Here is a 25815-nt window from a genome sequence, read left to right on the forward strand (position 1 = left end):
GTCTAGTTTATTTGTCCTCAATGCTAACAACAAATATAAAGACAGCAGCCATGTATGTGTCAAAAAAAGAAATTTGTAAATTTGTACTAGCTAAAATATTTATGCAGTCCTACTTATATGCACAGTTACTATTGTAAACATATTTTTAGTTGGGTAAACTGCACTGAAACTAACAATTAAGTTGAGATTTACCTCTTAAAACTCCTAATTCAGAAGTAAAAAAACAGAATGGTCTTCTGCTAATGATCTTTGCAACTGCGTGGGATCCCCTGCCTGCCTGGGGCTCCAAGCAAAGTTAGGTGCACATAGGCTATCAAGTGCACCAGTTTTGCTGTTACAGTACTAAGGGAAATCTTAATAGTTTGAAAGATATGCTAACTTAGTAAAAATTAAAATCCAAATATAGTTTGTTTTACTGCCCATGTCAAAAGTCAGAATTATAAATATCAACATTATAAACAATTTCCAATGATATAATATAATTTAATAAATGGGCTGCACAGTGGTGCAGTTGGAAGAACTGTCCTCTTGAACGAGGTCTATAATCCTGAGCTCAAATTTTAATCTAAATCTTCTCCATAGAGTTTGAAAATTCTCCTTCTGCATGAATGGGTTCCCTGTATGTACTCTGGTTTCTTCATACACTCTAAAAACTCTATTGCTAGGTAAATTGGACTCTCTCCAAATAGCCTGCCTTTAATGCTCTGGGGCGGGTTGGCATGCACCCTCCAGCTAGGCACCAAACATACACCCCATGATCCTTCACTGATAAGTGGGTACAGATCATTGAAGGATGGATATGTATAATAAAAAAAAAAGTGTAAATCAATCAGCTGATTACATATTTTTCCCTTAGTTACTTATAACATTTCCATCAAACTTTCCCTCTTAAGTAAAGTACCGAAATAAAACCAAAACAAAACAAAATTCAGTCAATTTAGGGAGTAACGTTTTTCAGGGAAAAGATAAGTGTGCACTGCGTATCCTTGTGTATTTCTTTTTTGTTTGGGGGGGGGGGGGGGGGGGGGGGCATTTTGACTTTGCTTGCTTAATATTATAACCAATTTTCTTCATACAGTATGGATATATTGTTAATAGTATTTACAACAATTTTGCCTTTGTTCCATTAAGACAGGATTAATAATCACTTGCAATGCTTTGTAAATCAATCTAAGAGCCTTCTTAGTAAGGCGTAAAACGTCACCTTTCCCACTAAAAGCACATTCTCATCTTATCTAGGTGTTTTGCAACATGTTTTCAATTTTTTCTAGCCAATAAAGTGAGCTATTAAAGACATTCATAGGTAAAAACTACAGAAACAAATTTAAGCTTTAAAGATGTCAGTATACCCTTGGAGACTCCACCAAATAATGAAAGTGATTTTTTGCTTGATTTGTGCTACTTGCAATCACATGGGGGGAGCTAATTTACACCTAGCATACTTCAGTTTCTCTCTCAAAACTAATGCCTGTTGCTCATTGGAGCCTAAACTCGTTAATGATGAAGACAAATTAGTTAATTATCAAGTCTTTTCAAGCATGTTTTGGTGGGTGTGCACCCGAGAATGGGCTGCAGACAGTGAGATGTTTTCATGCATCCTTTAATGTTCCAAAGGTCCACAACATAGAAAGGTGCCAGCCCACCCTCTTGGTTTTGCTTACTTGTATGCTAATTCTAACATAACTGTTAACTTGTTAAAGACAATCCTCATGAGGTTATTTTAATTCAACCTAAACTAATGTCTCTTTAAAACTCAGCTTAATGTGGCACTTTCTCCTTTGAGTGTGCATAGCTTGAGGTATCTTCAGTCTATCAAGTAAAGATAGGCCTTAATAATCACAGGCAGAGTGAGCAAGGAGAACATGGTGGTTCTCTTCTTCCTTGCTCTTAATTGCAATATGGAAACATACAGATGTGTTGTGCAATATCTTAGTTTCATTTTCTCATTCTGTGCAGTCATTGATGCTGTTCACTGCCCAGCTTAGATTTCTTAGCATAAGTTTAAGTCTCTCACAGATAAGAGTAACTCAGGACTCATCCTATTATGGAATTAAATTAATATGAAAACAAATTAAGTCTAATCTAAGGAGATAAATTGGGAATTCATTCAGAACAAATGTTTTAATTATTAGCTCAGACATGAATTTTAAAATAACTGAATGAAATCATATTTCATAAATGTCTGCAGAAGGTTCGGTTTTAGAGATTGTCTTAGTAAATGTTTTGCAGTCTGAAGACTGGGCATTAGGGGGTGCTAAAAGACAGGGGGGGCAAGTGGAAGGATAGCAAAAGAAAAGCAGCAGATCGATCTGCTGAACATGAAATAAATGCAAAGCGCTAACAAAAACATTTTCAACTTAATTGTGTTATGAATTCTCTCCACTTTATTCATCACCCACTGGTCACAATGTTACCATACAAAATTACTTCCAACATGGAACTGCATTGAATAATAAAGATTTTAACATTCACGCTCACACACACACCCACATACAATCAAAAACAAAATTAAATACATTTTATTACAAAATAAAGAGCAAAAAGGATACAACAACATATTTTAGGATATTAAGACATACAGTGACGCATATAAAAAAATAGACATCTGTTTCCCTTTTCTGTACATACATACATCAACACATAAATATATAGAAGTAAAAAAGACTGTAGGGGCAAATTGAACATTTACATTCCATATAACAAACAGAAGACATGGCACAATATTCAAGTGAGTTTGCGTTTTTCCATTGACACACTGTACAAGATTGTATTCTGTAGAATCCAAGATGTAGTTCACACACAGTTTGTTTCTCTGAGTCTTTTCACATTACCTTATTAAATGAAGAAAGGATACATTTTTCCAACAGATTTCAATTTGAATGCACTCATTTGAGCAATTTTCATTCAATTTGCTCTTTGAGTTCTTGCTTTTGATATTTCAAAATTTAGGAGCAATGTTTTTATTTTTTTTTCTGTAACTTGTCTCTCTAACCATTGAGGCAAAGAATAAATTTGGTAATACAGACAAGAAGCTGACAAGCAGTCAGTTAAATATCTAATTATACAGATTTAGCTTGGCACAGATATTAAAAATGTGACAGAATGTGGTGAAATGTTTCCCTGCAACGCACAGTGAAATCTTGTCAGTTCTTCCCTATCCCACCCTAGTTCTGTCTGACGTCCTGTAGCAGTTTGTTGATCTCTTGGGCAAGCTCACTAGCATCCATACTTGCCTCATGGCGACTCTCAATGCGCTTGCTGCTTTGGTGACCCTGATGGAACACACCCTCAAAGTCATCCTCCTCATAATTCTCTGGGATTTCCTCCATGGCTGGCAGCCACTTAAGGTGTGGTGGTTGTCCATTGGTGGAAGTGGAGTTTGAGGATGGAGGGGAAGTAGAGGAGGAAAGATGGTTGCTCCCTACAGATGTGTTCCCTGGATTTAAATAGTGTGTATTGGCAGCCCATGCAGCTACACCCGGGGGATAAGCAGGACCTTTACCACCAGGGAGCAAACCCCTATGGCTGTCTTGAGGAACAGTGTTGTTACTATGGTTACCTGCAATGTTGCCACCATGCATGCTTGTGCTCTCTGTGGTCAATGAGGATGAGGGTGGGCTTTTTTCAGTGCAATCTGTGTAGGAGTCCATGTTGGGGGGTAGGAGTCGCTGAAACACAGAGTTCATCTCTGTAAGGAGAGATGTGGCCGCTTCCCCAGGCACAATGCCTCCTCCACTGACACCCACCTCTTCATTCCCAGACTCCTTGCCAAATGTGGGGAAACTCCTACGATTTTCTGACTCAATAGAAGACTCGTCATCATCAAGCTGTGGTTGCTGGGAGGATTCTTCCCCGGGGATGTACATATTGTTTCGGTAGTCGGTGGACAAACCAGGTGAGGAGATGGGAGGCATCCAGCATTGGTCAGAGTGTCCCAAGATGCGACATTCATCCGTGCAACGTCTCACAGCTAGAGTTAAGAAAAAAAGACAAGAAAAAGCACTGTCAAGCTAACGTTTAGCCTCTGTGCTGAGGAATACTCATGACATTTGACTTTTTGTGACACGACGGCAGCAGCTCAAAAGAAATTTGGAAAATTGCTAGAACTTTTATATGAATGAGTATTGCTTTGGCTGGGCATCCTAAATATACAGATAACTCAAAGTGGGTGACAGCATACCCTCTAAGAAGGGAAGTCTTCAGGTAATACAAGACTGTTTTGTTTTGTTTTCAAAGTAATATAACTACTGCAGAGAAATTTTTCATATTACTTGCATACCTTAGGTACTCATGTATTTGTTATTGTGTCAGGACATCATGTGATTTTGATGGTTTTCTTGATTATTTCATTAGATCTGGATTTTTTTACACACCAACACCTATAAACAGTGTATTTCTTAATTAAGTCAAGCTTTGATATACTAAATTAAATGTATCTTTTATAATGGAATTTTACAAGTATACAGATTGTAAATCATAAATAAATAATTAGTTAATGAAATAATGTGTAAGTAATATTTAGAAAGAAAGATAAATAGCAAATTAGCTATATATAAGACAAATTAATTCTATGTTAAAGAATCAGTGATTCTCCTGTCTGTAATTTTTATTCTCCTTCATCAAATAAAAAAGAAAACTTAATGGGATCAATCTATTTTCTTTTTTTAGTAGACACGCGACAATGTACTTATATATTTTTTAGCTTCCATACCTTTAAAAAGTGGTGTCAAAACTGTAGCAACAGCTAATGTGAAACAATTATACAAATAGTAATATTCTGCTTTTTTTTAACTTTGCTCAAAAATGAGACTATATTGTGTATCAAATAATATAGTACCTCTTAACAGCAACATCTATGAAGAAATCTAATAATTGCCTCATTTTAAACTGAAAGCCTGCAGTGAAAAATGTGTGTGTTTAAAATGTGTGTATCAGTTGCAATACTTTCCAGGTGAGTGAGTTTTTTATTTATTTTATTTCTTTAATAAATTAACAAGATACATTTTCAGAAATCAAAACTGCAATGAATTTATCTAGTTTATGCTTAGGAATAAATAATAACACTATATGTATTTAGAATTTTATATTGATTATTATTGTAAAAAAAAGAGTAAATAATTTACATCTATGTTATTATAATTCAAGAGTTAGATTACAAAAAAGGAAAATAAAGCCACAATTAATACATATTTTTAACATATTTTCTAATATATAATTTTATTGAAGAGAAACAATGGCAAACCTCCTTATTAGTCCAATATTTTATCTCTTTTCTAATCTTAATTAGAGAAAAGAAAAGTAGGAGGGAAAAACTTGGAGAAGAATTGTAACACCACCAAGTCTTTCTCAAATGAAAACATGAGGTGAAGAGGGTGGTAAAGAGTGGCCATGTTTCTTCCCTTATCCATCTTAATAAAGCCTGAGAATACATTAATGACAGAGGGAAAGTGAGATTTGAAGGATCTCTTGGGGAAGCAAGAAAATGTAAGGGAGAGGGACCTAGCAATTGAGAGAAGGAGAGAATAACATCATTCTAAAAGCAATTACTAAGAATTCTCCTCAGTTCAGACATGAAAGCACACCACTGTCACTCACCAGAAGAAAAAGAGGAAGGGGAAAAAGAGAAGAGTGAAGGGAGGGGGAAAAAACAGCACCCTGAGATGCATACCGATGAGTGACAGACAACTCATCTCCGCTCTGGGGATGATTTTACAGACACAACTCTATCTTAGGGGCAGATAACACACAGACACAACTGCACACACACAAATGGCAAGGAACACTATACCCTCTCTGTTGGATAACGAGCGTAGAAATGAAGGCTGTATGGAAGAATAGGGCAGTGTACAATGGAGATTGTGTCTGCAACAGGGTGAATTTAGTGGCCGTAAAAGCTGGTGTTAAGACAAATAATAAGCTTATGCTTTGTGCTGTCCATGGTGCTGAAACCTGCCAGCCAGGTATTAAACTAGGCATGCTGGCTGTTGTTTTACAGGTGGCTTGGACAGGTTAGTATAATAATCTTTAAATTTGATAGTAAAAAAAAAAAAATAGATGAAGTGTGAAAATGTAAAGTCCTCACATCAAACAGTTTACTCAAATCAGAATATAACATAATGTAGTTAAAAAACAGAAAGTTTTACAGAGCAGATATAGCTAAAGTGTAATTGTTCTATAAATTGAGAGGTGATGGGTGAGTTGTTGACAAATAAGGTGCTTGGGAGGTAAAGGAACTGAAAGAGGTGCAAAATTTGATAGAAAGAAAGAAAGAAAAAGAAACCAGTCTATATTCCATTCAGTCTAAGCTGTCTTAACAGCTTAGACAGCATGGAATATATGCAATATCTTACCTTGGTGGAGTCGGTGATGCATTTCGAGTTGCATTAGGTCAGGAAATGCCTCCCCCAATAGCAATCTATCAACAGGGGATTCCCTTCCCATCTCACAGTCACTATCCCCTGCCTCACTGTCCCCTCGGCCACTGTCCTTCAGGCTGAACTTGTCCATGTCCTGTAATGCATACCTAAAAACAACAGCACCAGATAAATACTTAAATTCTATAGCATTATCTGAAAATCAACAATGCCATTTTGTGTTTTTGTGAACACCGTAAGCTGAATGAATCAGTCTGCCTGCAGCTGAGACTAAATTCATCATATCAGACTTGAGGGTGCTTCTGCAATCTGTCAAATCACTAGACAAGGTTTTGCCTATAAATTCTACATTGTAGGTAGATCCCATCAAAAATGTTTTACAGACACGACCAGAAGCTTCAATAAATCAATAACATAGACATTATAAGAGGATATTATGATGGGATTTCTGATGGATGCAGACATTCAAAACCACAACCTGTTTTTAATGAGAAATACATGAAATTGTTGTCAGAAAAATGAACTGTATTATTTTAAAATAAATGAAACTGGTTTGATAACTATTTAAATGTGAAAAACGCTAACAAACCACCAAATCATGTAAACTGACAAGTGAAATTCAACTACACAATGAGAAACAAGTGGTTTGTAAAGTAAACAAAGGATAATCTTTCATGAAAAAGAGTAGAGGGGGGCTGGGGGATCGGGTAAATTACCTGTAGCTGCGGGAGTATTTGTTGCCACGGAAACTGGGTCTGGGCTGGTACTGGCCCTGATGGAGCATGGACAGAAGCTGTGAGACTTGCTACATCCCCAAAAAATGACAAAAGAAAGGGGGAAAAAAATAAAGCAAACAAAAAAAAAATGGGAGGATGAAGAACAGATGGGACATTAAAGATGAGGGGAAACAAGAGACGAGAGAAATAATGGTTGAATAAACACAAAATGGATGATGAAGAGGCTGCTTAAAATGGGTGAGACAAAATGGATGACATTTAAGTAAAAATTTGTAATAATAAAAACAGAAGATTGGGACTGTTATTAGTCTAAATAAATATGGAAACGTATGATTCAGGGGTGAGTCATGGCAATGATGAGGGTGATGATAACAGGGTGTAAACAAGGTAAAGCGAAAGACATCAACAATTATCATCAGCTTTAATGAGAGTCAGACTAAACTACAGGGCACTTTTGATTGAGTCACTCTCACATTTGGAGATTACTTATTTGCATCAAGACAGCTGTGCATGGAGGAGGAGAAAAGTTGGTGTGTGTGTGTTAGAGAGAGAAAGATGTATAGAAAGAGAGAGAGAGAGCATGGCTGAAAAATGGAGACTTAAACCTAAAAGCTGATGACTTGTATTTGTAATATTTTAGAGATATAAGTTAGTATGTGCTCATGCTTACCTCCACAGGTGGAGTTGCATGTGCCATTTCCAAGGCAAAGCTCTCTGGAATGTGATTGGAAGAGATGGTCACCAAGCTGTTGAGGGATTGGCGGTTGTGAATGTTCTGTGGAACTCCCATTTGGGCCCGGTCCAGCTGAGGTGTGTCTGATGGTGAGCTGTGGTGAGCCCTGATAGGGAGGGTTCCATTAACTGTGGGTACCAAGGTGATGTCCCCTTTGTGGATTTGACGCGAAGGCTTCTTTGGATGGTGCTGATGGGTGGACTCTGCCACCCGACAGTTGTAAGAGTGTTGTGTGTCCTTTTCCCTGTTACTGTGGGCAGCAAACGCCACCATGATGACCAGAAGCACAACACAGACAGCGGCAAGTATGGTGATGATAATCCAGGTCAAACGGATTGGAGATTCACCCTTTTCTTCTGGCTGCCCATGGTTCTCCATGTTTTCATCAAGGTGGATTTTTAAAACTGCTTTAGCGCTAAGACTTTCACTGCCCTGATCTCTAACCATCACAGTAAGCTCAGCATGTTCATGGGGGAAATGCTCCAGACTGGCATTGGCTTGGATTTCACATGTCCTTGGTTCAATAACAAAAAACCCTTCTTCATTGCCTCCGACAATAGAGCAGATTAGCTCAGCGTTGACTCCTGTATCGTGATCAACGGCCCGGACCACTGTCACTAAATGTCCAGCCTCTGTGAACTTTGAAGCACGGATGTCTGCTGTAAAATTCCCCAGCTGTGGAACCACAATAACAGGGGTGTTGTCATTTTCATCCAAAATGTTCAGTACAATGGTAGCATTGCTGGTCAGTGGAGGTTTACCAGCATCTTTGGCTTGCACAACAAAAGTGATGCGGCTCACATCCTCCCGATCAAATGAGCGTAGAGCATAGATGTTGCCATTAGAGGGGTCTATGGTTACATAAGTGGCAATTGGACTTCCACCTATAGTGTTTTCCAAGATGGAGTAGCTAACCTGCCCATTAGTGTCCAGGTCAGGATCAGTGGCCATGACAGATGTTAGGTATGCTCCAGGCGCATTGTTTTCTGATTTAAAGATCTCATATTGTCCCTTCTCAAAATGAGGAGTGTTGTCATTTTCATCTGTGACATGGACTATGAAATGTTTGACAGTGGAGAGACTCGGGGTTCCCCGGTCCTCAGCCACTACAGTCAGGCTGAACTCTGACCTGTTCTCTCTGTCCAGAGACCCATTGGTCAAAATCATGTAGTTATTCTCATAGGTTTTCTGCAGCTTAAAGAAGCCCTGACCATGAAGTTTACACTCAACTTCTCCATTTAACCCGGAGTCCAAGTCCTCCACTCTAACCAAAGCAACAATTGTATCCAGCGGAGATGCCTCAGATACATACGCTGCATCTCCATTTCCCTGAGATAGGAAATTTATACTGATGTCTGGCTTGTTGTCATTCACATCTAGAACTTTTACTAAGATTTTGCAGTGTGCAGGCATGGAGTTTGGACCCATGTCTTGAGCTTGCACATCAATATCATAGGAATTTACTGTCTCATAGTCAACCCGCCTGAAGAGGGTCAGGTGACCGCTGTCGGTGTTAATTTTAAATGTCTCTATAATTTTGGAAGGGATGTGGTTGCTAAATGAATATGTAATTTTGGCATTTGTGCCCTCATCCGCGTCTGTGGCGTTCAAGTCAACCAGCAGCGTGCCAACAGGTGAGTTTTCAGGCAAGTTAATGACATAGGATGACTTCTCAAAAACAGGACTGTTGTCATTTGAGTCAGCTATATTGATTCTGAGGAGTGTCGATCCTGTTCTCGGGGGAACGCCCCTGTCAGAGGCTGTGTACTGAAGTTCGTAACTGGAGCGCACCTCCCGATCCAGCTCCTTAAGCACCACCAGCTCGACGTACTTAACCCCGTCGCTCCTGGACTTCACGTCTATCTTGAAGTTGTTATTTGGCTCTAGCGCATACGAATATAAGGAGTTCTCACCGACATCTGGGTCTGTGGCGCTGTCCAGGGGAATGCGCGCCCCAATAGCTGCGCTCTCTGAAATCTCGATGGGGATGAGGGCTCGGGAAAACTGCGGCGTGTTGTCATTGATGTCCAGCACCTCTACTTCAACACGAAACAGCTGAAGGTGCTCGGTGGGGAGCGTTAAGACGTCAAATTGGATGGAACAGTTGAGGTTCTGCTCGCAGAGTTTCTCGCGATCGATTTTGGATCTAATGCTGATCTCTCCGTCTTGTTCGCGCACGGTGAGTAAAGAGGAGCTCCCCCGCGGCATGGCTCTGAACCGTAGAGACACCGAGCTGGGAAGTTTTGCCAAAACATCCGCGACATCGTCTCTCAGGCGGGCGATCACTGTACCCACCTTCTGCTCCTCGAAAATCTGATACTTTAGCGTCTTGCCGGTAATCGGATGCGCCACAAGCACAAAAACCATGAAAACTCTCAGCATTCTTGTTAAAAATAGTCCAGTCATTTTCACTATTTCGTACTGTGGAAAAAAAATAAAAAATAAAAATGATCCAGTGCCAGCTCTAACTTAGAAAGTGCTTCAATGGCTTTATCAGCATCTGCATTGCTTTCTCCCCCAACCAAAAAGAAAAAAAAAGAAAGAAAATGGGTATAAAAGGCTGGTTAAAAATCTACCAGTTTCTCCTCCCAACCTTACTCTCTTGTCAGTCTGTTTTTTGTGCGCATCCAGTCAGAGTACCACTGTGCGTCTTTCCTCCTCTCCTCTTGCGTTTGCTCTGTGCGCCCTGCGCTCTTTTCTGCTGCCTCTCTCCGTGTGAGCTCGCTTTCGTACAGACGTTACCCCAAAGACAGAGGAAAGAACGAAAGAGCCCGCCTCAAATCCTCTTGCCACACTTCAGCCCCCCACCCCCCTTTATGACATCCCCGATGAGGACGAATGATTCTCAAATCTAAACTGGCTAGCGACCTGTTGTGTTGATAACCAAATGAAGAGGAGGCGCAACAGAGGATGGAAAAGTGGTTGTAAACCCCGCCTTTTTTTTTAGAAAAACATTTTTGCAACTTTTAAGATAACGTGTACTGTATGTGCCAGGAGACACGTTTTATCACTATACAACTGTTACTGACACAGGTTTACAATTTCCTTGCCATCCCCATATATATTATGCAGGTATAAATGCTTTAAATCTTCAACAGAAATACAAACATCTTCAGATGCATCATCGCACAGCACATTTCAATTCTTGATATAATACATAATAGCGCCTATTATCCGCTCCTACAAAGTGACATAAGAATTTGCTGTGTTGGCATATCTCCTTGTCTGCTTCTTTCCTCTCTCTTTAAAGTGGCATCAGACTGTCTCTCCTTCCCATGCACAGGTACAGTACCTTGTAGTGGACACAATGATTGAAGAAGCTTTCCGTTGTGCCTGATCTTTACTTGTCTGTGAGGGTGATAGTGCATCAATTGGGTAAGCAGTGTAGCGAATCGTGCTGAAAGGAGCCCGACTTAAATGAATGCCTTTAAAGAGTTGGTCACGCCGAGAAACAACTCATTCCCCCACCCGTTTGCAATTCTGTTCAACATCACTTCAAACAGCCTGCCTACTTTTTCTTCCTTTTTTTTTCTTTTAACAAGCACAGCATCCGAAACTCCCTTAGTTCAAGCATGCAGTTTCAGATGGCCTGGAAAAAGGAGGAGCATTACGCATGGATGTACATGCACTGCTGAGACAAGAGCACCAAGACAGAGGGGAGCTAAAGAGATCTAAGGTTTAAAAAATGTCCACACTTTGCATTCTGGTCACCATCTGGTACGGTTGGCTTGGCACCAGGACCAGCCCCAAAAAAAAGCTCCAAAGAGGTTATCCTCAACCACAACATCTCCCTGAAACTGAGGAAATTAGTTATTATGGGGGATTGTAGAATGAACATCCAAGCACCAAAGGGCTTTTCCACATTTATCCACACGTTTTGCACCTCTGCATGTGGTCGTGGTGATTACTGGTGTTAAAAGTTAGGCATAATGCTCTGAACTTCTCTCTGACCTTCTCCTTCATACACATTTAGAGAAAACATCAACCATTAAATCAAGTTAGTTGTTTTTAAAAGTATCCATTCCACAATATACCTTTTTGTGTGTTTTATGACCACAAACATCCATGCATATTTAGGTTGTATATCCTTTATACCTTTTATATCTTTTATATACCTTTTTTTTTTTTTTCCTCAGACATATGCATTTAGTATTACTGTAACCTCTGTTTATTCTGATATCCCTATATAAGATACTGGGGAAGATTCTCCGTCATCCAGGTCATAGTCCTTCCAAAAAATATTTTAAACAATCCACTGGACTTAATTTTCAAATTGGAAGATGTTTCGCTTTCCATCCAGGTAGCTTTTTCAATTAAAAATGTCAGAATTGTAATAATAATAATAATAAATTTTTTTTACTTTTTTGGAAACCTTATATAAGATCCATGTTAGTTTAGAAAAACAACTTTTCAAAATCTGTTAAGTCCTACCCCTATACTTACAGCAACATAAATAAGAGAACCATCCAAAGGCCTAGGCTTGGAGGGGTTACAGGGAACCAAATGCAAATTAAACTCTTAGTGGAGCAGTCCAGAAATCAATTTTCAGAAAAGAGGATAAAGAAAAGCCATTGATTAAATATTTAGCAGTTTTTAACAAGCCATGTAATCAGCTAATGCGGAAGAATGTTCTGTGGTAAGATTAGTCCAAAATGGAAAAGTTTTGGAATATGAAAACCACTATAGTAGGGCAAAAAACTACGCACTATACATGAACATGAGCACATCTCCCACATTTTCTTTAACAGAGACAAAGACTTTACTCAGAGTTGATGGGAAGATAAATGGAGGTAAATACATGGAAAACCTGGAAGGAAACTTGTAAGAGGGCCCAAAAGAGAAGGAGAACTTTACCTTCCTGTTAAGCCAGATTATTTTACAATTGATTTTAAAAAACATGTTCATTCCAAGTATTCATAAATCATTTTTCAAGTTAGAATAAAAAAGGATATAATGTGCAAAGTAAATGAATTAATCAAGAACAGCTGTGGATCTTACTAGATAAAAATCTGATGAAAGACCATGTTAAGACTTAGTTATATTATCCAATTTGTAACCAAGTTGTTTTTTTGATCAGTTAATGCAAATCATCTGCCTTACCCCCAATGCTTTTGTGTATCTTTTTTTATTCAGAAGAACAAAAAATGATGAAACGTTCCAAACGTGTATGAACACAAAACAGAAGCTCCCCCCTTTTTCTAATCTGGACCCCAAAATTGGCAGAAAAGAAACCTTTATTCACACCCATATTGCTTATTCATAGGCTGAGCCAAGTTTGCAAAATGTTTGTATTCACTCCTCTTTTGCACATCTTTTTCAACAGTGTGGTTGTTTTTAAACAGGTTTGATACGGGCACTAAACATTTCCATAGTTCCAACTGCTCACAATAAACTAATACAATTAGCCTCTGCGTCCCAGGGAAGCTAATCACATTTGGAGAACAAAGTCAGCTCTGGATTTTATGGAAGAAGTGAGCAAAAGAAAAGGACAATGTTTAGAGAGGAGCCGGGGGCACTGAGGTCTTAAACACCAGAGAATACAACAATTAATGTATAGAGGGGGTTCAGCTATAATCTAAATTTAAAAAAGCAGATGGAGGCTTAATACGTTTAGGCACGCTAGATAACCAGAGGTGCCAAACAAACGTAGTGGTTTCAGACTTAAATAATTCAGTTTCAAATTCTCATCATCCTCAGCAGGTGCAAAGCATGTGATGTCTGTAGATTTTTTAAGGTTTGGTGTAACTTTGGCTTCTAGCTTCCCAAAGATAGTTTTACTGCTCCAGAGGTGACTTAGCCTGCAACCGTCTCAACAAAAGCATGCATTTTGTACAAACAAACTGCCCCTTGCTTGGCTGCAGAGCTGTTCATGCACTTCCTATAAAGGCTTTTGAGTGTATAGACCTTGTAGACATAACCTCAAAGAGCCAACTGACCATCTCTTTAGGACACAGATACATATTCCCTATTTCCTAAGTTCTGCTAACTTCATCCCTACCCTACAATCCCTCAGCTGCAATTATATTTTTAAGGGCTATTCATGCTCTCTCAATTCATTTTTTAAGTCCAGTAAAAATGTAAGACTCACATTTGGGTTAAAAAAAAAAATGTTAAAGTCGGGGTGGGTCACCTAACTATTAGCAATTTTTACATTTCTGTTTACTTCTTTTCTCCTTTTACATTCCAACTAATTCTTATGTTTTTTCTATGTCTAAGTAAAATAAAAATATGCTTTAGTGATGTACTGTGGGGGTGCAGCAGGTTTTAGAGGCCATAGCAATGACAAAAGTGTGTGTGGGTGCATGTATCAGGCTTTGATAATTCTTTTGGTGTTGTGGTTGTAAAGGCACGCGAGCATCTGTCACATCGTCTGCGCGCTCATTTTCACTCATTCAGTAAGCTGCGATGTGGTGGATGGTCTTTTGTTTGTGGACCACAGAGAGGATCGGGGGTCGGTTTCAATGCTGCATGAAGGGAAAAACTGATACCCCCCCCCTACACACACACACACACACCCACACACACACATACATATTGGCGCATGGGCCTAGCCCTCCATCAAAGCTGTAATTGTTATTCATCCCAGTCTTCTATTCTATCTGGTTCTCTGTTTTCTTTCCATATGGTTCCACTGAGCTGTATCATTTTATGACCACTATTGTTTGAATGTGAATTTAAGGATCGCAGTTGCGCAACACTTTTAATGCTCACAGTGCATGCAGTGGTCAAAGTAGTCTCAGTGCAGCATATTGCAAGCGATCTGAAGAGTTGAGCGACAAATTTATAGCACAGGCGAAGAAAGAATGTAGCTGGTCACTTTATTAGCTGACACATTGCTTTACTGCACTTACACTCCCCTTTTCAGTCTTGCTGGGTGACATTACTGTTTTGCAAACTTAACCTACCAAAATGGTTGAGAAGGTGCATGTTGTTGTTTTTTTGTTTTGTTTTTTTTTGCAAAACAGGAGTGCTATTTCATTTAAGTCTCCAGAATTCTTCGATTTTAGTTATTTTCTGTTGTGCTCCATTGATTCAGTTCAGCTCCAGTGATTCTTTTTTCTTTGCTTGATAATCATCCAGTCATTCTTTCCTTGGCCTAATTCTCTGCATGATTCACATCAGACTATTTGTAAACACACACACGCAAGATCTTCTGTTTGTTGTGTGCCACTGTTCTCTTACAGAAAAGGCACTGACAGCAAATTGCCCCGGTTTTACAAAGATATTATCGAAATAAGAGGGAAGGCAGGATGGATGGATGGATGGATGGATGGATGGATGGATGGATGGATGGATGGATGGATGGATGGATGGATGGATGGATGGATGGATGGATGGATGGATGGATGGATGGATGGATGGATGGATAGATAGATAGCAAAGATTAAATGTTGATAGTCAATATCTAATACCAGTACAGACACCCTATATCAATTATATATTCTGTTCTGTGAGACAGTTTAAACAGCAGGAAAAAGTAAAACTACTTCTTCACGCACATCTTGGCAGGTTCAAGGGTAGGCTCAAACACAACCTCAGGTCCTCTACCAGAGTCCTGAGAGCTTGAGGGCTCTTAGCAACATCTCAGCTGTTCCTAGGACTAAATCCTACTGGTCTGAGATATCTGATGTTTCTCCAGGTACCTGTTGGAGCTCCTTCTTCAGTGTGGGGATTACTGCTCTGAGTCCTCAAATGACCATTATCTTAACCTGTTATGCTCTTTCATGTTTTTATCTCATACAGGTATATGAAATATGGTACTGGTATAAAGTGGTGTTATAGGTACTTTATAGCTCTGTTTGTTTTCTGCAGTGCCACACAGTTCACCTTGAATTGATGAAGAAAACAGCGCAAGAGCTTATTAGTCTGAGGGAGGAAATCCTATCAGATGTAAGACGCCTCATGGTTCCCTGATCAGGAGTGTATGTGTTGCTCACAGGCTTGCTGTTCATCTTCTCTCGTCAACATCAGTCAGTATGTGTTTGTGCATGTGTGCGTGATTGACAGGTTGTTGATTTGTTGGGGACTGCCACTTTCCCAATACGTTGTCTGTGTGTAGCTGATGACTGACAGCTAATTTGGGGTCCAGAGATTAGTGTTTTAGGAAAGCAAGTCTCTCTGAAAAAGGCCTCAGCCAAACAGAATTGATCTCCATTGGTCAGATTTCTTTATTTCATGCATGTCAGACTGGCAATGAGGACAGGCTGAGATTGCTACCCATAAAAACTGGCATCATAGCCTGATATATCGGTTTTAAAATACAAAGTGACTCTTTTGAACATGTCACTGGACTTTGGAATCATATCAAAACATTTGCATCATTGCCACTTAGGCCTACGTATGGCTGCTCCAAAGACAAAATTTATTCTTTCAGCTGTAGAATGAGGTTCTGATGAAAAGCTTGTAACTAGGTCAAGGTCTTTGGTTTTGCCAAACATATCTAAGGGATTTTTTTTTTTGTTTTCATTTTTTAGTTGGGAAGTAGAGGATGTAGTTTTACATTAATCAAAACATCCATGGGGTTCAAATTTAAACAAACTGACTTGCAAACTGTTTTATAAATATACCGTAACGAGCTCCAGAGACTTGCTGGCACACACCAGACTAAGGGGTTCGTAATTGAAACCAGTGAGAGAGGGGCTGCAAGCCTGTGTCACACAAAGCTCCACTTGTTCCTGCAGTCTGCAATCCTTTCAACTTGGATTGATTAGAAGTAACATAAGTGGTAGTCAAACAGACCAACACTTTGCTGCTCTGTTTAAGTCCAGACATCCATAAAACGTGTCTGTGTGTGAATTCTGTGTTGAGCGTTAATATAGGGAAAAACAAAAAGGCAGTTTTCTGCCTGAGGTTAGGCCCTCACTAGAGAGCTACATGTTCATGTGTCCCCTGGTGATACACTTCCTGGGGTTGCACAAGGTTTACTTACTGGAGGTCTTAAAACATGACAGCTGTGATATAAGTGGAATAGATGGTCATTTAAGTCTTCTAACCTGACCTTTTACCTAAATTTAATTGCTTTCAAAAACCATTGCCTCCAAGAGTGTTATACGCTGGTGAAAATTCTCAGTCATCCAGGTCAGAGTCATAAAAAAAAAGAAAATTAAAAACAAGCCACTGGACTTTTTTTTTCCAAGTTTGAAGACGTTTTGCTTCCCATCCAAGAAGCTTTTTCAATTCAAAATGTAAGGAATAGTATTGAGTTTGAGGTTTTATACAGTAGCCAATCAAAACCTTGTTTTTGTTATGTTTAAAGATATCATCTTGTTTATCAATATACACTCACCAGCCACTTTATTAGGTACCCCATGCTAGTAACGAGTTGGACCCCCTTTTGCCTTCAGAACTGCCTCAATTCTTCGTGGCATAGATTCAACAAGGTGCTGGAAGCATTCCTCAGGGAGTTTGGTCCATATTGACATGATGGCATCACACAGTTGCTGCAGATTTGTCGGCTGCACATCCATGATGCAAATCTCCCGTTCCACCACATCCCAAAGATGCTCTATAGGATTAAGATCTGGTGACTTTGGAGGCCATTTGAGTACAGTGATTCCAGCTTTAAGACATGGCGCATTATCCTGCTGAAAGTAGCCATCAGAAGTTGGGTACATTGTGGTCATAAAGGGATGGACATGGTCAGCAACAATACTCAGGTAGGCTGTGGCATTGCAACGATGCTCAATTGGTACCAAGGGGCCCAAAGAGTGCCGAGTAAATATTCCCCACACCATGACACCACCACCACCAGCCTGAACCGTTGATACAAGGCAGGATGGATCCATGCTTTCATGTTGTAGACGCCAAATTTTGACCCTACCATCCGAATGTCGCAGCAGAAATCGAGACTCATCAGACCAGGCAACGTTTTTCCAATCTTCTATTGTCCAATTTCGATGAGCTTGTGCAAATTGTAGCCTCAGTTTCCTGTTCTCAGCTGAAAGGAGTGGCACCCGGTGTGGTCTTCTGCTGCTGTAGCCCATCTGCCTCAAAGTTCGACGTACCGTGCGTTCAGAGATGCTCTTTTGCCCACCTTGGTTGTAACGGGTGGTTATTTGAGTCACTGGTGCCCTTCTATCAGCTCGAACCGGTCTGGCCATTCTCCTCTGACCTCTGGCATCAACAAGGCATTTCCGCCCACAGAACTGCCGCTCACTGGATGTTTTTTCTTTTTCGGACCATTCTCTGTAAACCCTAGAGATGGTTGTGCGTGAAAATCCCACTAGATCAGCAGTTTCTGAAATACTCAGACCAGCCCTTCTGGCACCAACAATCAGTCCACGTTCAAAGTCACTCAAATCACCTTTCTTCCCCATACTGATGCTCAGCTTGAACTGCAGGAGATTGTCTTGACCATGTCTACATGCCTAAATGCACTGAGTTGCCGCCATGTGATTGGCTGCTTAGAAATTAAGTGTTAACAAGCAGTTGGACAGGTGTACCTAATAAAGTGGCCGGTGAGTGTATGTTTGAAAGTGATTATTAAACATTGAAATGGAACATATATTCAAATTCTGGGTATTTCTTTTGTCTAAACAATGTGTTAGAAAAAAAGAGTAGAATCCATTATTGCATTGCTTCTTGTTTGAGAATCTCCATGATCAAATTGATTTAAAGTGACATCTATTGATGTTAAATTTCAAAATTATCAAACTTCTTTCATGTCTTTAAGTATTGGTTACTATAATTAGTTTAAAGATATTTCTCTTACTTATCAAATAACAAGGATTTATGATTCACTGTTTTATGAATAATAGTTGTATCAAAAGGTATGTAATGAAATTGATTCTATGAAAGATGCAATATATTTAGTTTAAATATAATTACTATTTCAGAAAAATTTGTTATAGGTTTTTTATGGACTTTGTGACTGATCATGATATGGAATAATGATCTACTTTATAATATTTTAATGCAGCCTATTAACTGCTCTGTTTCTGAACATGGAGGGGGAAAAAATGAAACCAAGAAGAAGTGGAGGGTGTAGGACATGTCACTGAGTTTAGTAACAGGCAAGACTCCTGTTGAAAGCAAGGGGATTGTTAAAGGTAATGGGGAGACACAGAATTACATATGGGCGGCAAAGAGGGAATTTGAAGAGAGTGCAAAAATGAAGGGAAATGTAGGAGGGAGAAGTGTGGGAGTTTACTAAGAGGAAAAGAGTTAAAAACTTATCTGGTCCTTTAGATGTTCATGATTAAAACCTCTTTCCTTCCTCATTTGCACAGACCACTTCGCAGCTAAGCCTAATGAACACAAGGCTGGATTGATTTGTGACAACCTTGAGTGAGCTAGGGTAGTGCAATTAGTGTGTACTAGAGAGTGCAGACTCTCAGGAGTGCCTTCCGTTTATGTTGGTGTGTGTGTGTGTGAGTGTGCAAGTGTCCATTATTAGTCATACACCAGCCTAGTCACACCTGAACTCATGTTGATTTGCCCAGGAGAGCAGACAAATAAAGACCTTGGGAAAGGTTATACAAACTTGGAAGATAAAGTGGATCCAGACAATCATTTTCTTCTGGAAGACAAAGTTGCTGTAAAGATGAACAAATTGTCCATATATTTCAACAGTTGTTAGGCTCTGCTGTGGAAATGCTTAACATGGTGTCTGGGGTTTATGGGATTTGGGGACAGCAGCCAAACAGTGAACTGCAATTGTTCAATCAAGCTCAGCAGGCATATGAGTTGTAGAGAGAGGTGCAGGTATGGTGGGGAAGACATACAAAAATAAAAATTGGACAAAATGAGGAGGTAGATGGATGGTGGCTGGATAAAACAAAAAGAGTAATGACATTTCATAAAGTGAAACCAGTTTCATAATTCAAATTCCCACTCTCTTGACAATGAGGGTGTATGATGTTGCATTTAATTTGGTTTCATTTCTCCTAACCTGACCTGCACAAGCATAACGTTACACTCCTATTACTGTCAATCACTTGAAACTGCAGAAAGATAATCCTTTAGATACACTTTTTTAAATTTTCTTGCAGATTTCTGTTTATTAACCTGCACATAAATTGCATTTCAGTCCAACTGATACCACAGGGGTTGTTTTAAGGATGAAAAGCCATGGTGCTGAAAAAAAAAAAAAGAGAGAAATGAATGTACATGTGCAGATAATGTTGCAGATAAGTAAGTGAAGTTATAAGTAAATATCAGTTTATTTCTAAAACACAAAATTCAAAAAATACAATAGGATTCACCAAACCTTTTTTCTGCTTAAAATTCCCCTGAAGAGCATAAATAGTGATAACCTAATGATTGAGCAACTGTCGTCAAGCCTGCATCACTCCCTGGCTATTATTATTGCCTCCTCTAACAAGCAATTAATTCACTTTGGAGCTTTCTGCCAGTGCTACATAAACAGCAAATGGAAAGCAAGCTCTAATGGTTTAACTTGAAAAACTCCAACACTAAAAACGAACATTGCCTAAACACGAATTGTCTCTCCCAGGGGCCTCATCAACAGTGGAGGTGAAGGCGCTTAATAAACCATTTCTGATACAAAGTAAGTTTTCCTAGAATTACACATTAAGAATTCTGAAACACATGTATGCATATTTTGCTGATTAGCATGCCCTCCAAATTGTCTCACTCTTTTTTTTAACAACAGCCAAACAAGCATACACCATAATTAGCTAAATTAATTCCCAAAGAACCACATCATCATCAACAAAGCTTTTGTTCATGCTTTATTACTTTTATATATAGCAATAGCTGGTCGGTGTTATGGGTTCATATCTAACCCTAATCCTGACCTAAACTCAATTCACACCTTAGGCCTAAACCTAATAACTAACCCTAAAACAATATTTATAGTATAGCCTGTAACATCATCAATGACCTCCTCACACCCCCACCATGGACTGTTCTCCTTGCTGGGAAAAGGCTTCACAGCATCAGATGCAGGACCAGCAGATTTCAAAACAGCTTCTTCCCCACTGCTATCAGACAGTTGAACTGTTGAAAAAAAAGAATTCATGTCACACTCTGCATAAAAATGACAACACTGAACCAAAACTGCATAATTGCACCATAATAATGTAATGCTGTGAACTTCCATATCAATGCTTTTTTTTTCCACTGTTCCCCTTTAGAAATGGAAATATCATGAGAGATCTACAAAGCAAAATTTAGTTTGACAATGACAATTAAAGCTGTCTAAGTCTAAGCCTAAGTATTTTTTTTCCATGGGGAGCCAACACTGGAACCCAACTACAGCACTCTGTCCCCACAATGTGCGATGATTTATGGAAAATGGTCCCCACAAAGTAAAAAATACACGCCGCACCCACACACACCCATTACACAGACACATACCCACATGTTTTGTCTTTATCCTTGTGGGAAATTTCCATTCACTTCTATTTGTATTGCATTCATTTCTATGGCCTAACCCTGGCCTTTCCTATAGCCCTAGCCATAACAAACATATACCTAACAGAACCGAAATCTAAACTTAATTCAATTCATTCTATTTATATAGCACCAATTCAGACTATATGTAATCTCAAGGCACTTTACACAGAAAATTCAACCAGATCATACAGTCAGATTGATTCAAAGTTTTATACCTAAGGAAAACCATCTGATTTTATTGAATCGAAGGCAATCCCTCATACCAAGCAGGCATGTAGCGACCGTGGAAAGAAAAAACATCCAGCAGAACCAGGCTCAGCGTGAGCAGCCATTTGCAGAGGCCGACTGGTGTTCAAGGAGACAGAAGCAAACATACAGACAGAAGCAAAGATACAAAATGCAAATGTAAACTAGTTACATGGGCCCATGCCATAAAGCAAACCAGTGGGCCTTGAAAGGGCAGTGGATAGTGGGTTGTGGTTACCATTTATCAGGTCTAGAGCTTTAGTTTACACTGCTGATTTGGATGCTGCAATGTGACTGGTAAATACACAAAGTGATTTAAAATAGATTGTACGAAAGAGAAATAGGACAGACAGTATAAGAGACCTTATTTCAAATGTTAGCTATTTGACAGAATATGTTGGATCTGTTGAACTGATGAATATGAGGATGATAAATGGAATAAGGATTTACATGACTTGACACCATTGTCAGAAGCTGAACTTGTTTTCTTTTTAACATTGCATCTATAACGGTTCCTGATTCTTATTTGAAAGAGGACAACAGAAAATATATCTATCTATCTATCTATCTATCTATCTATCTATCTATCTATCTATCTATCTATCGATCTATCTATCTATCTATCTATCTATCTATCTATCTATCTATCTATCTATCTATCTATCTATCTATCTATCTATCTATCTATCTATCTATCTATCTATCTATCTATCTATCTATCTATCTATCTATCTATCTATCTATCTATCTATCTATCTAACATCCACCTTTCCTGTACAGTTAACTTTACAGATCATCATGTTTGTGATGACCTCTTTGATTGAGGTCAATGCTGAAAAGAGGAGCAAAGCTTTTTAAACTATACCATACTTTCCTTAGTATAAATGTAGTTCAAAGAGCAGAGAGACCTGCTGTTGACCTTATGGGAGTTGCTTTATAAACTGAAGTTTATGCTACTTTTGCTGACTTTTTCCCTCTTTCATGTATCTAAAGCAATTTATACATTTTTTAACCTTCCTCCAACAAAACATAAATTATCAGTAGTCATTAGTAGTCAATATGATGTCATATTGTACAGTCACTGAGGCAATTGTTTCTAAAAATGAAAAATTATACCCAAAACAAACAAATGCATCTCTGGAGGCATCTTTTGTGAACCCTTTTTCTTTTTTTTTTATAACATTGTCAGTTTTAAATGCAACCACTTGAAGAAACAAAAGGTTATATTAGTAAATGTGGCAGAAGAATAAGGAAGAATATAAAAAAGAGCAGTCACACTGTTTGCCACAGGATGTGCTCATTAGTCACACATTGTCACTTAGATCAATAAACAACAGGTAAAGGTTAGGAAACATTCATTAATGATAATGTTAACATTAACAAAAATGACTGACTGAAACCAGCTTTCAGAGAATGAGACTTAAGATATGTACGTTTTCTTCAACAGTTGTTTTACCCTTCAGTCTTCATTCAAGGAAAGATATATATCAGCAATGTGTCATCCTTGAGTTAAAGAAGAGATAAAACCAAATAATAAATTGTCTCCATTTCAGACAGATCCTTTAAAACACCACCATAACTTAGAAATTGTATGGTTTGTGGCTGCTGATTACTCTCTTTTAACCCAATTGTTGTAGCAGAACATCTTCGAGATTTGTGGCACCTTCTAAATCAACGACTATTGTGGGTCGCAGTTCCAGTCAAGTGAGCTCAAACTTTTTCAGTTATACAATCTCCTGTCCTTTTGGTTTAAGTTAAGAAGTACTGTAGTGTGTGAAATTAACAAACCCTGCAACACCTCTCAGACAAACTTTGACAAAATGATTTCTTCTCTGGGCTATGGAGGGAATGCATCACACATCAAAGATTTCAATTACAATTCAAAATAATAACAATAAAAAAACTTTATTTCTGTTAAACCAATTATAGAAATAAAGGATTCAATGTCAAACCTAAGACCTTTTTTTAATCCCACTTTCTTCCTTTAAAATGCCTTCTGTTCACTTGGGAAATATTACCAAACATCACATATTTAAATACCTGTAATCTTAAAAAATGGACCTGTAATGAAGAGGTCTTCATTACTGGGACTTTTTTTTATGTAAATAGCTTTTTATGTAAATAACTATCACTTTAAAGGGACCTTTGTGCTTTATTGAAAAGCAGCTTGGTTAGCACTATGATTCATTGATTGATTGACTTTATTTATCTCAAAGTGGAGAAATTGACTCTTTACATCAGCTCAAATAGTCAAAGGAGAAGAATGTCCTAAAGAATAAAAGAGGTGCAGGAGATATTTACAGTATGTACAGTGCATCCACATATGACAGTTATTTTTTTGTTTAGTTTTTTTTTTTTTTTATAGTAGGATCCTTATGCTAAATACTGTGTCACTAGGACACTTTATTTAGCACTGCACTTTAAGCATAGATTTGCACACAAGGTTTATAAAATGTTTATTGCATGTTTTAGTGGTTGGGGTGTGTCTCTTTGTTCCGGGCTCTGCACGGCTGCTCTCCATTGACAATTGAGTCGGTTCTCTGTGGAAAAGAAAATTGTTGTTTAGAGTGAGCAAGGATTACCGTTTAGAAACTTTAGCAAATGTTAGTGTAAAATCTGTTGGGTGCAGAGAAGAAGTGTTGTGGTTCTAAGAAAGTGACTTACTTGTCTTTTCTGTGTTCTCTCCAGGATGTTTGGATGGTGTCTTCCCCGAGGGTCCAGACACATGTTCTGGGAGAGACGATGGAAAATATGGGAGCACTTGTGCACATAGTTTGTGGGATTTCTATGGTGTTTGGGTGTACATTTAAATCTGAAAATGTTCATAAAAAAGTAAACCATAAATGTGTGTATATATTTGATTTTAATATATGTTTTAAATGGAAGAGAGAAATAGTTTCTTTTTTGTGTTCAGACCTTAAGCTGTGCCTATTTAAGGCAGAGATTGTGTGTTTGGAGGCTAAATGCTGTGAAGCTGAATAAACCTGCTGATACTTCCACTTCACTTTGCCGGACAATTAAATTTTCTTACTGGAAATCCAGCCGAGAGGTCGCCTGGTAACAGGACTCATCAATAATTTAAAACCATACAAAAAAGAAACCTAAGCAGAGCTGTGGTTAGGGATCTATCAACTTTATTTAGGAGTTTATCAGTCTTATCCAAATGGCAACAAATGCCATAAAGATATGAAAATACCTAGTACATTTTATGGTTACGTAAAAGAATCTGTATCTGTATCCACCTTTTTTTAAACTCATTTAATATCATCTCATTGATATTTTATTGAGCAACACCTTGTTAAAGTTCATATATAAAAATCTCAACTTGATTATAATTAAGGTTTAACAAGGCCACACCCAAATCTTTTATTTCTAACTTAGACGTTGACTTGCAGATGAAGTTTAGCATATAACAGAATTTTCTGGGGAAAAGCAGAAGCCATAATTCTTTAATTTACAGAGGGTTTCACAGGTCTGGAAGCAACAAAGCAATCGTCATATTACTACCAATGTATAATTATTTTTTTCTGAATTGCTGTTTTAGTTTTATTACATATGTAACTAGATGAACTTTCCAAAGGCAAGCACTAGCTGTTCATTTGGTTAGCAGCAGAGATGGGAAGTAACGAAGTACAAATACTTCGTTACTGTACTCAAGTAGATTTTTCTGATATTTTTACTTTACTTTACTACTTATTTTTATGGCGACTTTTTACTTCTACTCCTTACATTTTTACAAAAATATCTGTACTTTCTACTCCTTACATAAAAAAAAAATGGCTGGTTACTTTAGTTTTGAATCATTTCAATGGAGTTACCGTTATTATTTTTCACGTCATCAATACCAAATTCAGTCTAATTGGATGGGAATCTACGTTGCATTTGACGCACCACTACAAGATCAATCGACAGATTCGGCGGTATTCATTCGCGGCAAATCATTGCAGCTTGGTGGCGTTGGCATTAGCATAGTAGTATGGACGACGAGATGATTGAAAATTAACACAACGGAGATCTGGTCCTATTGGCAGACATCCATTTAAAATGTAGGCAACGGCATGAAAAAAGTGGTTTCTACTTTTACTTTTATACTTTAAGTAAATTTATAAGCCTGTACTTTACTTTTAGTTGAGTAAAGAAGTTTAATCAGTACTTCCACTTTTACCAGAGTATTTTTTAACACAAGTATCTGTACTTTTACTCAACAACGGAAAGTGAGTACTTTTGCCATCTCTGGTTAGCAGCGTCTTTCAACTTAGTACTCTCCTTGGAGGCTGTTTTTGCCCAGGCTTTAACTTTAGTCAGTCATGAATAATGCCTTTAAATAAAGCAAGTGAGGTTTACAGTGGCTTAGATGTGCTTTTTT

At 38.4% G+C, this 25815-nt stretch overlaps 1 protein-coding gene across 3 annotated transcripts; it reads right to left on the bottom strand.

Moving 5' to 3' along the window:
- Positions 1–2357: 2357 nt before the first annotated feature.
- On the bottom strand, positions 2358–11269 carry LOC119784193 (protocadherin-18-like). Of its 3 annotated transcripts, XM_038286143.1 has the most exons (5): positions 7782–11269; positions 7091–7179; positions 6351–6523; positions 3747–3970; positions 2358–3668 (listed from the first exon to the last, which is right to left on the bottom strand). In XM_038286143.1, exons 1-5 carry the CDS (start codon positions 10248–10250, stop codon positions 3165–3167), a joined length of 3459 nt encoding a protein of 1152 aa, XP_038142071.1. In that variant the 5' UTR covers positions 10251–11269; the 3' UTR covers positions 2358–3164. The 3 variants fall into 3 exon arrangements, with proteins under 3 accessions (XP_038142071.1, XP_038142069.1, XP_038142070.1); XM_038286141.1 differs by having other exon boundaries at positions 2358–3970; positions 7782–11268; XM_038286142.1 differs by having other exon boundaries at positions 2358–3970; positions 7091–7146; positions 7782–11265.
- Positions 11270–25815: the final 14546 nt, after the last annotated feature.

This window comes from Cyprinodon tularosa, unplaced genomic scaffold (assembly GCF_016077235.1).
Source record: "Cyprinodon tularosa strain WSP-4 unplaced genomic scaffold, ASM1607723v1 ctg220, whole genome shotgun sequence".
Classification (NCBI taxonomy): Eukaryota; Metazoa; Chordata; class Actinopteri; order Cyprinodontiformes; family Cyprinodontidae; genus Cyprinodon; species Cyprinodon tularosa.

Coding starts and splice junctions, on each gene's coding strand:
- LOC119784193 (XM_038286141.1), bottom strand. CDS start 10,250: ATGACTGGACTATTTTTAACAAGAATGCTGAGAGTTTTCATGGTTTTT. Junction 7,180..7,781: donor ATGCAACTCCACCTGTGGAG/GTAAGCATGAGC, acceptor TTGGGGATGTAG/CAAGTCTCACAGCTTCTGTC. Junction 3,971..6,350: donor GCATCACCGACTCCACCAAG/GTAAGATATTGC, acceptor TCTTAACTCTAG/CTGTGAGACGTTGCACGGAT.